Below are 14,285 nucleotides of genomic sequence, written 5' to 3'. Positions count from 1 at the left end.
AGAGACCAACACCCACCTCACTATAACTTCCCTTCATGTAGTTATAGAGAGCGATAAGATCTCTCCTCAGCCTCCTCTTCTTTAGGTTCCATTGTATCTGATCAGCCGTTCTAAGAAAGAAGGGCTAACGTTGGAAATATGCTTGTTTCCAAGTTAGAAAAGACAGTACAGACAACTACTGAAAGCATATGGATTTTCTGATTCTCCTGAATGCAATAAAAACTGAGGAATTAACCCAGTCAACATAACCCTTATTTTCAGATTGTTCTTATTTTATTTAATTTTTATATCCTATCGTCCCCTACTGAAGTGCCCCTATACCATTGCCCTGGCTAGTGCTGCTCCCGGGTTGTTTGCTTCAGCCAAGACAACGAGTCCGTCAGCATGACCAAGGGCTGCAGTTAGGTGTTTCCGTGCACTATTCCCATTGCTCTGATAGAAAATGTGCTGTGAGTACCCAACTGCTCTGTCCCCTGTTACGAATGTACCGCCTCCCTGCCACAGACCCAAAAATCAGTTCAGGTTGGATGGGACTTCTGGAGACGACCTGGTCCATCACATCACTCACGGCGAGGCCAACCTGCATGGGGTTTCCCAGGGAAAGTCATTCTCAAAAGCAACCTGCAAGGTAAAAGTCATGCCTTGGCTGCACTCCTTCAGCTGTGCCCAGTGGCAGTCCCTGCGTGTAGTGGGAAGCCAGGTCCCACGCACGTCTTATATGTAGGAACACATTCGGTCCAGTGCTATGAGACTGGCATATTGGCATGTTTTCCCAGCCCGTGGATTTTCTCAGCTAGTGACTTAGCAGGGAGTGACCACTTTAATGAAGATTCAGCATATGGGTTTGGGGTTTTTTGTGTGTGTTTCTGCAATGATGTATCAGCACCTCAGGGCACATTGTGTCCTCTTGGGGCAGAAGCCCTGGTGCTGCATCCCTGCCATGGTACCCATCACCACAAGGCACGCGGTTCGGTAAGAAAAGGAGCAGGTAACCTCCAAGGAGGCTGCTCCCCTGTGACCTGGGACACATGTCTGAATAGCAAGTCCTGTCCCAGTCCAAGGCTGTGGACCCAAACATACTACATAATCAGGCTGGTAAGATGCTGGGGCAAGGGCTGTGACTATGCTCCAGAACCCAGTGCGAGCCACACTTCAGGTCTCCTAACCCAAGAGCACACATGTCCCACACGAGGTGGGGGTGGCTGGGCACAGGTATCTGTGCGTGCTCAGCCCACGCTCCAGCACTGTCCAGGTAGGGGAGGTCACAACAGCTGCTGGCCAGCAGGCAAGATCGACAGTGCTTCAGCTGATGGAGCATATCACTTTTGAAAAAACAAACTTGTCATATCATTTTGCCTGCTGACAAGAGCCACTTCGTCTCGTGACACTACCTGCTGTCCCACAGCAGGGCAGTTTCCCTGGGAATGAAGTGTCAAAGCAAATGTCTGCTACTTAAAAATGAAATTCAGCCTTTTAGCAGTCACCCAGGCTGATGGATGAACACCCACCCTTTGCCTCTGTCCCCCACACAGTGCGGCTACCCCTGCCCGGAGTGGCTGGTGGTCAACATCGGCTGGCTTTCCGTGGAGGTAAAGGCTTTTCTTTCTTCGTGGTATTAAAAAGATCAGCACTTTTTCGTGTTTGAGGCGTCATGTGGTGATTCCTCAGGTAAACCAGGTCAGAAGTTGACAGCAATGTTGACAGCTTATTTTTCCTTGCAGAACAATCTCTGTGCCTGTGTTTTTGAGGAGTACAAACATATGCATAAAGCCTATTTCAGTTAAAGGGATACTGCAAACTGACAAACAGAAAACCCAAACCTTGCCATTACCTATGTGTGTTACAAGCATTTACGTTACCAGAAATGATAGGTAGTTATTTTTTTCTATTTTTCTCTGGTTTGTTTGCCTGACCATTTGACAATAATCCAGTGTTTCCTTTGAATATCCATGTTATTAATCATTTTCCCCTTTTGTTTTGTGTGAGCCTTTCATATTACAATGAAGAAATCAGTCTCACCAGGGAAATGTGATTATACTGGTACCAAAACTGGCCAGGGATTCAGGATACAACTTTTTTTTTTTATGCAAGGTGTGCAATTGAAGTAATTTCTTTAGTTCTTATATTACATACTTAATCACGGCATAAAATTCTGTGACCTCTTTTTAAGTAAGCTAGCTTTGAAGCTCAGGATGAAAAAGTGTGTTGCTTTAATGATAACTGTGTAGGTTCTCATCAAAACAAAAGTTTGGTCTCATTATCCCATTGTTCTCCTTTTCTTTTTTTCTCCAAGCTGCCTGTCTCGTCCTGGGTTGTATGATTTTTCCTGATGGCTGGGATTCAGATGAGGTAAAACGGATGTGTGGTGAAAAGACAGACAAGTACACGCTGGGGGCTTGTTCGGTCCGCTGGGCATATATCCTGGCAATTATTGGAATCTTGGATGCCCTGATCCTCTCATTTCTGGCATTTGTGCTTGGCAACAGACAAGACAGCTTGCTAGCAGAGGAGCTCAAGTTGGAAAACAAAGGTAGGACTGCTTTAGAAACACTATTATTGGGCGGCCTCGAGGGCAATTGCTTAAAAACAATGATCGGTTTCATTTTATTTTATGCTTAAAAGTTGGCATGCTGGCTGATTTCCGAAGTTGCTGGGAAAGAAGAAATGCAAGGGGCAGAGGAAGTTTTGCTTTTTAGCCTCCAAAATCTAAGAAAGCTTGAAACTGCCATAATTGCTGTACTTTGCATGACTTAGCCTTAACAGTTTTTAGCAGTAGATGGGATGTTTTTGTGTTACCCATTTGTGCATTATTTCACTAACATTGAAGTTTCACTGTCTCCATCTTTTTCTGTACCTCGTGGAAGCCTTGTTCATTTGATTCCTTTCGGATTTTGCATTGTAATGTGAATGGCTGTAATATGGCCTATGTGTTAGCACAGTACACAGTTTGGAGGGAGCATTGACCTGGGAGGTTGGCAGTGAGCTGTGTGATGGGACTGCCTATGCAGCGAGGCACCGGTGGGCTAAGGATCAGAGCCAGCAATGAAGAAGGATCCTAGTTCTTGTTTGATTGTGTTGCTTTGAGCTCATTAGTCAGCTCACAGAAATCCAGGATGCTCTGGTAGCTGAGTGTCCCTGCAGTGGGTTGGTGATAAAACACACTTCTAGATTAAGAACATGAAACTAGCTCAGGCCAGCAGTTTATCACACAGTTGTGAGAGGAGAGATGCTGTTTGGTGGGCGTGTGAAAGCCTGGCTGAGTTCTGCAGGCCCTTCCCCTTGTGCTCCCCCAGCATCCACAGCTGCGTATCTGATGTGACAGATACCCCAGAGGACACGTCCCTGCCTTGTCTTTTTAATGGACCTGTTGTCCCTGGATCTATCTAATCCCTTCTGAACCTGCTGATACTGTTGGCTTCTACAGCACCATGTGGCAGCGAGTTCCTGAAGCTCACTACCGACTGCTAAAGCAGTACTTTCTTTTATCTATTTCACATTAATCCCCCACTAGTTTCACCAAGTGTCCCCAAGTACAGGGTTCTGCATTCAGCTCATCCGCCACCTTTGTAATTGTGTATGTTGCTTCTAATAATAGCAAAGATATTAGGAGCCCTTCACCACTGGATCGGAAATCAGAAGCTGTTTGGCAGCTTGCGTTGTACAAAAATAGCTGGTCTCAGTCCTGCTCCAGAAGGATCATTATCCATGTAGTTGAAAGCACCACCACACTGGCCCCAGCTTGCTGAATTGCAGACAGTCAGCACACTCAGCCCAAAGATAAATGGACTTGAAGATTGAACTTCACATATGATTCTAGACCTGGTTAGAGGCTACTAATGTTGTGGGTTAAGGACAGTGTACGTTGCTTGCAATTGCACGTGTACATCTGTTCTGCAGGTAAACTGAGGGCATGGGTTTCAAGGACTGCCTTTGTGGCCCTTTTCTGTAAGGATAATACTCATTTGCCTTTGAAAATTAAAATACTTATCAGAAGGGCATTCACAGTTATGCCACAAGTGCTTTTGGCACCAGCACTGTGTCTGATTTGTCTATGCCATACAGAGCTCATGAACCCAACGACTATTTGTATCAAAGAACCTCATCTGTTTTGGCACCTTATGAGCAAAAACAGCTTCTGGAGACTCAATCACCTCTCACATCGCTGGCACAAGCTCCTGCCAGAACATTTGGTCCTCAGCATGTCGGACAAAACCATTCAGCACCTCGTTTTCCTTGGATTAAGCACAGAAATGTACCACACCATCAGCTTCAAAGCAAACCAGCACTCAACAAAAAGGGACTCATCCCACTTTGTCCTTCACAGTCAAGCCTAATGTTCACCACTTTCTAAACTGTCTTTCAAATGAAAAGAAAAAGAGGCAACCTGTCTTCTAAAAAGGACATAATCTCCCCTCTCTTCACAAGAAGCTTCTACTAAGCAACAACAGGGCAAATCTAGCAGCTAGCAGTCATTTGACTGTGGATGCTGCCCACAGTGTTTAGGAGGAAGAGTTTGGGTTCATATGGTCAGGATTGTGAGGCAGGTTGTGTAATCCTGGCAGTCAGTGGCTGCGTACTCAGGTGACCAGTTTTGTGGCAGTGGTCTGTGGTTAGAGAGGGTGTTGCTACTTACACCATAGTGATGAAGAAGCTGGTAGAAGATTAGGGCCAACACTTGTCCTGAAGTTGGCGCCAAACAAGCTCCTGTCTGTACCCCTGGCACACACTGCACATGCAAGAGGGCTTTGACATTTACTCCATAAACTACATCCCCATGGCCTCTTTTTGGATTAAGAAATGCTGAAGTAATACTCAACAGCACTAGTCAACATGTAAATTAGCCGTGTGCCATGGTCAGGATGCCAAAATACCAAAATATGCAAATGTCACTAACACACCTCCCATACAGACAAGAAGATAAGACTAAGGATATAAGCAATCCCATCCTTAGGCTCCCCAGCTACTTTTATGATGTGAAGTCAAAGCCCTTATAACAAGCAGCCTTGAATATTAAACACTCCCCATTCTCACCTACAAGAGGTCTGCCTCCAGACTTGTGCTGGCTCCTGCTTCCAGATTAGGAGGTATGGATGAGGAGCATCCTCAAGGAGGAGTCCCTGTGCTGCTGCTGTCTTCCAAGGCATAAAGGATGTTGCCTGATGGTCAGGGCTGTCTTTTGGGTGGGAACCCAGGGACTGCTTCCCCTTGGTGGTGGTGATGTCCTCTGGTGGCAAGCCTGGACATCCTACAGGCTGTGGTAAGCCAGGTGTCCCCTTAAGGGACAGTCATGGCTCTGTCATGGCTTTTTGGGAGAACGCACCTGGAGAGCAACCAACACCGCACCCGAAAGGAACCTTTGCTTGCCCTGTCACTTCTTCTCTGCTGCCACGGCTTTACCCCACACATGTAGATATTATTATGCGGTAGCTCAGCAGAGGGGAAGAGACAGTAAATTAAGTAGAAGAGTCACAACAGTGTTTATTTATGTGGAAAAACCTTCAAGAACAAGAAATGATTAGGCAACAATCAGACAGCTGGGCAGCTGTTTTCTTAATCAGGTAATAGTTCCGTCTGAAGGCTTCCTTGCAGATCAGCTTCCACAGGCTCATTAATGAGAATCTGCGGTGACTGTGCAAGTACCTGGCACCACAGTTGTTTCTGAGCATTGGTGACAAGGAAACAGTTAAAAGTGTATGAAATGCAACAGGATGATAAAAAGGTGAGAAAATTACAGAAAAAGAGGAAGCTGTACTTCTCTGTAGACTTACTGTGCTGAATTGTCCACCTGCTCTGTGCTTTTGATTACTACAGTTCTGTATGTTTACACAGGTTAATGAATGCTCCTAAGAAAGGAATTTGGCTGTTAAAATTATTCATGGCAGAAGACAGCTGTATATTTGCCATAAAAGAAAGTTTCCTTTTTCACTACATGATAAAAACAGTGCTTGCTCATTTCTTCTTTGCTTAGGTATGAGAGTAAACTGCCACACAGGTTTCATGCCTGAGAAATACAACTCAAGTTTAGCAGACTTTCTTCAGGTTATACTATATTTAATACCATTTCCTAATCATGTAAATTTTACACAACAATCTGTACCTTTTTCATTTAAAAAACTACCTTTTAAAGGGTATTTCTAATAAGACTTTCAAGTTATGTTTATGCCATTAGCAAAAGAAGGGGAGAGAACTGTATTACATTGTTTAATTTATAGGAACTAATAGTAGTGACTTAAAGGCTGGCGTTATTAAACTAATGGCATGCAGGGCGATAACAAAAATCGTCAGAATTCATCTTGGCTTTAACCTTCATCAACACCATTTTGAGCGAGCCATCAACATCAGGCGTAAACCTTGAGGTGTTGTGTAACGATGTAATTTAACATTTTGAACTGTAATGTCTTAATGACATAAAATTAAATTTCTGGCCAAAGGGAGAAGAGACCAGATGAGAAGTTTCACAAAGAAATTGAGAGTGCAAGGCAATTACTTTTATGTTGGAAAGTGGTAATATGGTCTGTATTATGAGTGATAAATACAAGAGCATTCAAAAGAAACTATTCTGTTAAGTAATATCAGTCAGAGCAGGTGGATGATGCACTTTGTGGACAGCTGTGACTTTTCTGATGGATAGAATAGATTCACAAGGTGTTTGTGTTCAACATTTGACTCATCTTTGGGGCCGGTATGGTCACAGATAAAGAATTTGCACTAAAGATTTCCTGGGGTTGCAAGTCTAATGTTGAAATAGATAAAAGGAGCCAGGAGCTAGACCGGAGATTTGAAGGATGCATCTACCCTGCAGTGATCGCAACTCACACAGACTCAAACTACACCACATTGCTCCCAACAGCCACGTTGCAGAAAGCCTGCTGCAGAGCTCAGTTCCAGATGCCCAGCCGAGGACTTACCGGTTGGGTGACACTTACACCCTCATTGTTCTCCACACCAGTGCCGTCAGGGCCTGACCCAGGTTGTTGAAGGATGGCTCTGCCCACCTACATGAGCTGCAGTCATTGCCGAATAAACACAGTTAAAGACAGAAGCTAAGGGGAGGTTGTTTCTCAGTGACAAAGCAATTTTCTGTAAAAGAAAAAAATAGTCTTGCACAGCAATGTGCACACCTTTGGCTAGAGAATCATCTTCTGTAAACAGGAATAGTCTACCCACATGACTGCCACTGCAACAGAAACCCATCTGCAAAAGGCCTAGTATCTGAAGCTGAGTGACAGGAGGCTAGCGGAGCACTTGTCCCACCGAGGGACTACACGACAGAGTGCGCATCAGCTGTCGTTCTTCGAAAGGAAAATAGCTCAGGTCACAATGCATGTGCAAACTGCTGCAAAATTGCAAAGCCCTGCTTATCAGCATGTAGTTCTCATGGCATACTCTCACAAACCTTCAGGCTATCTTGTTCCAGATTAGGTGAACATACATGAATATTGATACCTGCTTTAAGTTTTCCCATATATCTACAATGCATAAAAGAATTGCCAACAGCCCCGGTAGTAATAAAGAGAACAAATCCAGTCAGAACACCATGTATACCCCTGTAAACCCATGTTCTGTATCCAATAAAAACATATAGTCCCTTTTTTTTAAAGTTGTGTACCCCCTGACTCCTCCTGATACACAAAAAGTCAGTGTACCTTTTCATTTCAGTTAGCATGTACTTTTCAAAATAAATATACTTTCAAGAATAAATTACAGGATTTCCGTTACTATCTTCTTTTTTCCACACGGGTATTCCTCTTCATGTCTCCTAGTCTCCTCCCATCCTTCCTTTCTAAAGAGTTCAAGAGTCACGCACTTCAGCCTCTTGCTGCTTCAGTGCATCACTCCATGTTCAAAGCACTTAAGGTGACTTTGAACTCAGAACCGACTCAGCCACTTGAATTGCCATTTGAGAAGGGGAATGTGGGAGAAACTCATTGGGGAGTGATCTGTGATGGACTGCTATAGACAGCCCACCACATGCACTTGCCAGGCTGCAGCTGGCCAGAGGAAGCTGGAACTACGTCAAAAGGTTTATGCTCTTGCCTCAAAGGAGAAATATTTAGGTACCCTGGTTTTCAAAGGCAAAATCAGGCTCCTCTTTGAAGCCTGCAGCCATAGGTTCCAGGTTGGGAATTCCTGGCCCTCATTTCTAGCTTCAAAACATGATTCTCTGCCATGTCAGCGAAGAACAAAGTCTTGTCACAGCTATGAAGAGCTCATGTGTTCTCTTTCAGCTTCAGCTGACAAGTGGCTCATGTATCATAGCATCACTGCAATTAGCTCCAGTTGTTAATTTCTTTGTTTAATTAAAACATGTTTTCCTTCAGGTATCACCTCCACAAAGAGCTACAAGGAGCTCTGCGTATAAGAACAGTAGGCAAGTAGTACAAGACATATTTCATGTAGAAACCTGCAACTAGAAGCCAAACCTACAGATTTTTTTTTAACAAAGTTTTTTCCCCAAAATTTCCTGCTTTAGATAATGGTGACCATTTACCTGTAACTTCAACTATATAAATAACATTTTAAAAAGAGAAGCTATAAGCATGGAGATTTCACTGTGGTGGCATCAGAGGGAACTTCATCCCTACAGGAAGAAGATTCTCATAGAACGGCTGTAGGATCTATGCCCAAGGTATGAACTTTCATCCAAGGACTATATGAACAGTTATTGTATCCAAGTCCAGGACTTCACTTTGCAATACCTTAGTGTTATGCACTCTCTTGCCCAGTGTGTATTGAATTCTGTCACACAAAGCAGAACAGCTCCAGACCGAGGATTTTTGGGCCCCCTCCTCCACAGCAGTCCACAGTATTTTGTGTAGGACACTGGTGTTGGAGATCAGAGATGGAAGTCTGAGAACCTCCAACTTGAGAAAAGAATCTCCTCAAACTAAGGCAGGCAGAAAATCAAGATATTTTCAAGGTTTTAGTAGAAACTGAGGGGAAGAAACTGGGAGTGAGACCAGAAGTCAAGGTTCTTGAATACATACTTAGAAGACACTTCAAGGTCTTCCTTTTGAAAATGTCTGCTTTTGTGATTACAGGCATGTGAGAAACACATGCATATGCACTTGAGAAGCTACTTAGATTTTTCTACTGGTATCGAGTGGCAGCAAGGCAAAAGCCCTGGAGCAGTGTTCAGAATAGCTGAGTTTGATTCCTGGTTCTCTCCCTGAGCTTGGATCTATCATTTGATTTCTCAGTTTCTGTGTCTTTTAAATGGGGGGGGAATGAGACTGCCTTTGTTGATAAGGTATGTTGTGGTTCAGCAATGGAAGATGAAATAGAAAAGCTGAAGAGTAGTGGAATTATTACTAAAGTATATATTCTGAGAGTAAGCCTTGATAAAAGTATTGTAGCAGGGAACTACTTTACCAGTGTGCTAAATGATGATACTCTTAAGGGCAGGAAAATGAGGCATCAAAACTAAAAGTCGAAAGCTGATTAAAGTGCCTTATTACATAAAGGTCAATCTCGCAGTAGTGCTGATTGATATATCAGCTGATCCAACAGTTCCTTTCCAGCTGTACTTTCTATAATGAGAAAGTAAAATCAGTCCTAAGCATACGCATTAATTACTTAACTGAAGAAGCTGGAGACCATGAATAAAGACTCCTAGGTCTCCACTGATTAAGGAAGGAAAAACATGGTGAACTACTTTCTGTCTTGTAGAAAAGTGGATCCCACTTGCTGTTACACTCTGTGAAGAGTCTCATACAATAGCTCGGTTACCGAAATTATCTTTCCGTTTCACGAGCTCATGACCAAGTATGAGGACTTACAGGCATGATGACAGCAAAAAGCCAGGCAGCTTCAAACACTTCTTAAATGGGATAGGGGACTCAATGCATTGTAGGGGCTCTGTGCTTAGCTGAAAAATTCTGTAGGGCAGCAAGGCACAGAGGGATTGAGCATTACAAAGTGGAGTGACGTCATTCATGGGAATGGGGGATGAAGTCATTAGAAAGTGCTGTCACAAGCTGAAACAAATCTCTGGGCTGGTCAAGACAAGTACATGCAAAGCCTGGACTGATGGAGATCTGTGTAGTTAACTTATAACAAAGCCTATGTCCTGTTACAAGCAATACCGTATTTACTGAGCTAGAAAGTGACAGGTCTGACTGTGCCATCACTAGTCATTGCATCAGAAATGATGTTTTGAAGCTTGGACAAAAAATCAGATATTTCACAATACATAGATATATAAAAGGGAAGTAGCTGGCACATATTTCACTCTGGGTAGGGCTAGTCACACACAAAGATTATCATACCCCACTATGCACACCTTCTTTCCTAATGATAGAAACCACATTTTTTGGAGGAACAGTAGAGGACAGGAGCGCTCGTGACTCAGCTGTTCTTGCATGAATGTTTTTGGGCAAAGCATTAACGCAGACTGAAAAATAAAGGCAGGTTTGTGCCAAGAATCTGGGCTGTGACTGGGAACAGCTGATCTATGAGGACTTTTTCTGCTGCCCAGTCCAGCCTGCCATTTCAGAGGGACGCCCGGGCTGTCCAGATGTTCACACCAGCCCTAATGTCTTGTCCTTGCACACAGAGGAAGCCTGTAGAACTGACCTGTAATTGCTCCTTCTGAAGTAAGTGCCAGCCATTTTCTTGGAAATTTTTCTCATTATTTAAAAAGTTTTTAGTTGCATTATCTCGTTTCCACCATGAATTTGTTTTGACTCTCTGTTCCGTAAAGCCAGGATGGTTTTCTATCTGCAGACAAAACATCTGAGGAAAAAATACAGGTAGCCTCTCCCTTACTGGGCATAGTGTCAACAGAAACAAAAAGGATGTTGTCAAAAGCTTCAGAATAAACAAGCTATCAAAAAATCCAAATGAAGGCAAGACAGACAGCTCTGTTTTCCAAAGTTATACCAAATGAGGTGTATAAGTCATACCTAAGGAGATATTTGAGATATTGAAGTTTCTGGTTTCTGTTACAGATAGCATCCAAGATGGCTTACTACAGTAGTAAGCAAAAAGTGATCTGTTTGGTGCTGGCAGAGTAGCTGTTTCTCCAGTCATTATTATATTGCTTTATTCTAGAACCCTGAAACGGTTCCTGTTATTTCTGGACTACTTCCAAAGTTGATCTGCGCTTTCTGTTGAGTCCTTCATCTTCTCCTGAATGACAAGCTTGGTGGACTCCAGTTTGTTGTTCCCACTGACCTCTCCCTAGATTCCTGGGAAGCCTGGCCCAAACTAGGGCACCCACTTATTTTAGTTCCTTGGCTCTGGGATGACCCTACCAGGCCCAAGTTTGCTGCAGCTGAAAGTTAGGATTCTGCTCTTGACTTTGGTATATCTGTACAGTTTTACTTGATATAATACCAGAAAACAGCAGTGAAAGAGGAACCAGAGACATGACATTGATGAGTAATCTTGCCCTCAAGATTGCTGTAAGTGTGTACTAACTTCATTTGCTAGAAAGGAACACAAGAGATAACAAGTGAAATTATAATCCAAAGATGTTTTGCCTGTCTCTTGCATCTGGAGGATTTTTTTTGTCTGAATTGGTGTTTTTAAATGAAATAAATGAATTTCTTCATAGCACATGGTACATGTTATTATGTTTAGTCTTTCAGGCATTTAGCATGCAAGCAATCCAGCTGTCAGAAATACTTCTATGCACCTACTTCAAGAGCATTTGACATGAAATGTACTCTATAGACATGGTAAAACTGAAAATGTAGGTTTAGCTGCAATCCCATTGGACTAAAAGTATTTACAACACCACAGCACACCTGATCTTATGAACCACCTTCACCTTAGTTTTGTAAATCTAAAAATTTTCAGGATCATAATGAGCTAGCATGAAGATGTCATTGCACAAAGTTATTCATCTCAAAATGCTCTTTCATCTCAAAGCACTTGCAGCTTTGTAGGTGGTAGTGTTTGACACAAGACAGACCATTGCTCCAGTTCCTGTATGCTGTTTCCCTCAGCTCCTGCCTTCTGAGGTTCCCAAATGATTCTCTCCCAATCACTGAGTGTGTTGTTCCTGTCTAGTATGTGCATGCTGAAACCAAAACTCGCTGCTCGTTGTATAAGTCTGTGTCTGATAAGAGGCTGAAGGATCAGCATGATCGTTTAAACTGCTCTCGTATCACGCATGCTGTAGGAAGGCCTGAGTCCCCTCCAGTTTATCAATCAGCACTGTGTAAATTGTGGAATCAGAGCTGGACACGCTTACAGGAGTGGCTGTGACTCTGCCGTACCCAGAGGTGTTATAACCCCTCTACTTCTCAGTATTTCCTTGTCTACAGCCAAGACGCTCAGCAGCCCTTCTGGCTGCCAGCACATCTCCAGCCCATGTTCAGCTGACTGCCTACATGCTCTCTGTCAGTGTGTGGGTATGTTTCTTGCTCCTTGACGTATCATTTTGCATCAGGCCATGCTTATAGAATGAGCCATTTGCTAACACACATGAAGATTTCTTCAGTCCTCTTCACCATAGCAGCTGAGAGAGAGAAAAAATGGACATTGCTACTGGCTCCCAGCAATCTGGAGAAAATCTGGATGCTGTAGGTCTGTCTCCTCCTTCTTCCTCACTGGGAGATGAAAAGACATGAAGATGAAGAGGAGACCAGGAACTGCCTTCTTTCTTTTCTATATGTGCATTGAATTCAGACACAGAAACATCCCAGCATAAGCCCTGTTCTCTGAACTAACAGTTTTGGGGCACTTTGTGCCTCCCTATGACTTTCCTTCCCCACTCTTCCAAGGGTTTTGTAACCTCTCACTGCACTTGGACAGTTCAGTCAATAAAGGTAGATCTTTACAGTAGTAATACTCCTTACTGTCTGGTGTAGTTGAAGACCCTGAATGCCCAGTGGAGGGTCTAATAGGTGGACAACCATCTTGAAATACTGAGTAAATTCACCAGCGTGGCTACCAGAAATGAGATGTAAAGGTAGATAATTTCTTGCTTCCTGAACACAGAGACAATAGTTTAGCTGTACTTTTTACATTTCTACTCTAATAATATATGTGAACGATAAGTGCACGTTGGATAAGAGCTGAGAAAAACAGCAGTGTTATGTAAATGCCTGCTAAAATGGATGCATCTGGAATCTCTGCAGAGTACAATAGTTCAGTTATTTAGTGGTTACTTCAAAAAAAAGTGCATTCAGGAACCAAATTAGATTGGCATAGCTAAAATGGGTTCATTTTATACAAAATATTTACTACTATTCTTTTTATTTTAAAGTAGATTATTGAACCAAAATCCTCAAAGCTTTTCCACTGGGCATGTTGGACATGATTATGCAGTGGGCATTTTATTCATCCTGTGAAATCAGTAAGAATTTTAGAGGTTGGGAGCAAATTGAATCCATTAGAGTAATTCATGCACTTTTTAAATGGTCATGAATCTTACTTATACTAATCCTTGAGCACAGAGTTTCAAAAAACATTTTTTCGTTGTTTTAGTGTTTGGTGTGTATCAAATACATTCACATTTCCTTTGAAGAACCATCATAACACTCCAATGATAACAACTGGCTGCCCCTTGCAAATAAAACTCTGATAAAGCAATAAAGATCAGACATCATATATCCTACAGAGACAAATATTGGACTACTAGGGAAAGTGGAAGTGTGCTAGAAATCATTCAATGTGTTTCAAATGTTAAGGAAAAGAAAACATTGTCAAAGTGTTGATTGGAAATTTGGTACAGAAGCCATGCTGGCAAAGTGTAACAGTGCCTTACTTAGGAGAACAGCCACAAAAACACAGTACTTGCATCCTTAATGGAAATGCTGGATTTGGCAATATGGAAAGAAGTCACACCAAATGGTTAAGGAGCAATTTTGCTTGGGAGAATAAAAATTTTTATAAGCGTTGAGGCTGCATTTCTGTCCCCTTTTGGAACTAGCCTTCAGCATCTAATTGTGGAGTTTAAAATGAAAGCTGAAAACCTATGAGCATTCACTGTCATGTGGCCTCAGCATTTCCAAGCAGAGGCAGCAGCTACCTAAAGACCAAAACTGCCCTCCATTGTTCTGCCTCAGTTTTAAAAGTATGCTCCCTGCTGCTCTGTGGATGTTAATTCTTAGCCCATATGGGCAAAGATGACACATTATTAAGTACAATAAATCTTCCAGTTTAACCATCAGCCCAACTGTTTTCCTGAAGAGGACTGACAAGCTTATCTTAAATAAATTCCTAAAAGGGCTCTGTGAAACAATTAGAAGTTGTATGTTTACAATGATGCCAGAAGATCAGCAGGTTTATACACTGATCAATCATTTATACACTAGTGAGCAGCTGGCATCTGA

At 42.7% G+C, this 14,285-nt stretch overlaps 1 protein-coding gene and 1 long non-coding RNA gene across 4 annotated transcripts in view; one reads left to right on the top strand and one right to left on the bottom strand.

Moving 5' to 3' along the window:
- The window catches only part of LHFPL3 (LHFPL tetraspan subfamily member 3), a 260,058-nt gene that overhangs the window by 174,563 nt on the left and 71,210 nt on the right, over positions 1-14,285 (top strand). For all 3 annotated transcript variants that reach the window (XM_075429283.1, XM_075429282.1, XM_075429281.1), the window contains exon 2: positions 2,294-2,530. In XM_075429283.1, the coding sequence (XP_075285398.1) occupies positions 2,294-2,530 (237 nt within the window). The remainder of the gene's footprint in view (positions 1-2,293; positions 2,531-14,285) is intronic.
- The window catches only part of LOC142362299 (uncharacterized), a 69,508-nt gene continuing 55,284 nt past the window's right edge, over positions 62-14,285 (bottom strand). Inside the window, exons 3-4 of the long non-coding RNA XR_012764929.1 lie at positions 1,509-1,735; positions 62-110 (exon numbers count right to left, since the gene is read on the bottom strand). This is a non-coding gene — a long non-coding RNA (uncharacterized LOC142362299). The remainder of the gene's footprint in view (positions 111-1,508; positions 1,736-14,285) is intronic.

Source organism: Opisthocomus hoazin, chromosome 8, assembly GCF_030867145.1.
Source record: "Opisthocomus hoazin isolate bOpiHoa1 chromosome 8, bOpiHoa1.hap1, whole genome shotgun sequence".
Taxonomy (NCBI): domain Eukaryota; kingdom Metazoa; phylum Chordata; class Aves; order Opisthocomiformes; family Opisthocomidae; genus Opisthocomus; species Opisthocomus hoazin.
The sequence above is the reverse complement of the archived record's forward strand: the minus strand, read 5'-3'. Positions and strand labels throughout refer to the sequence as shown.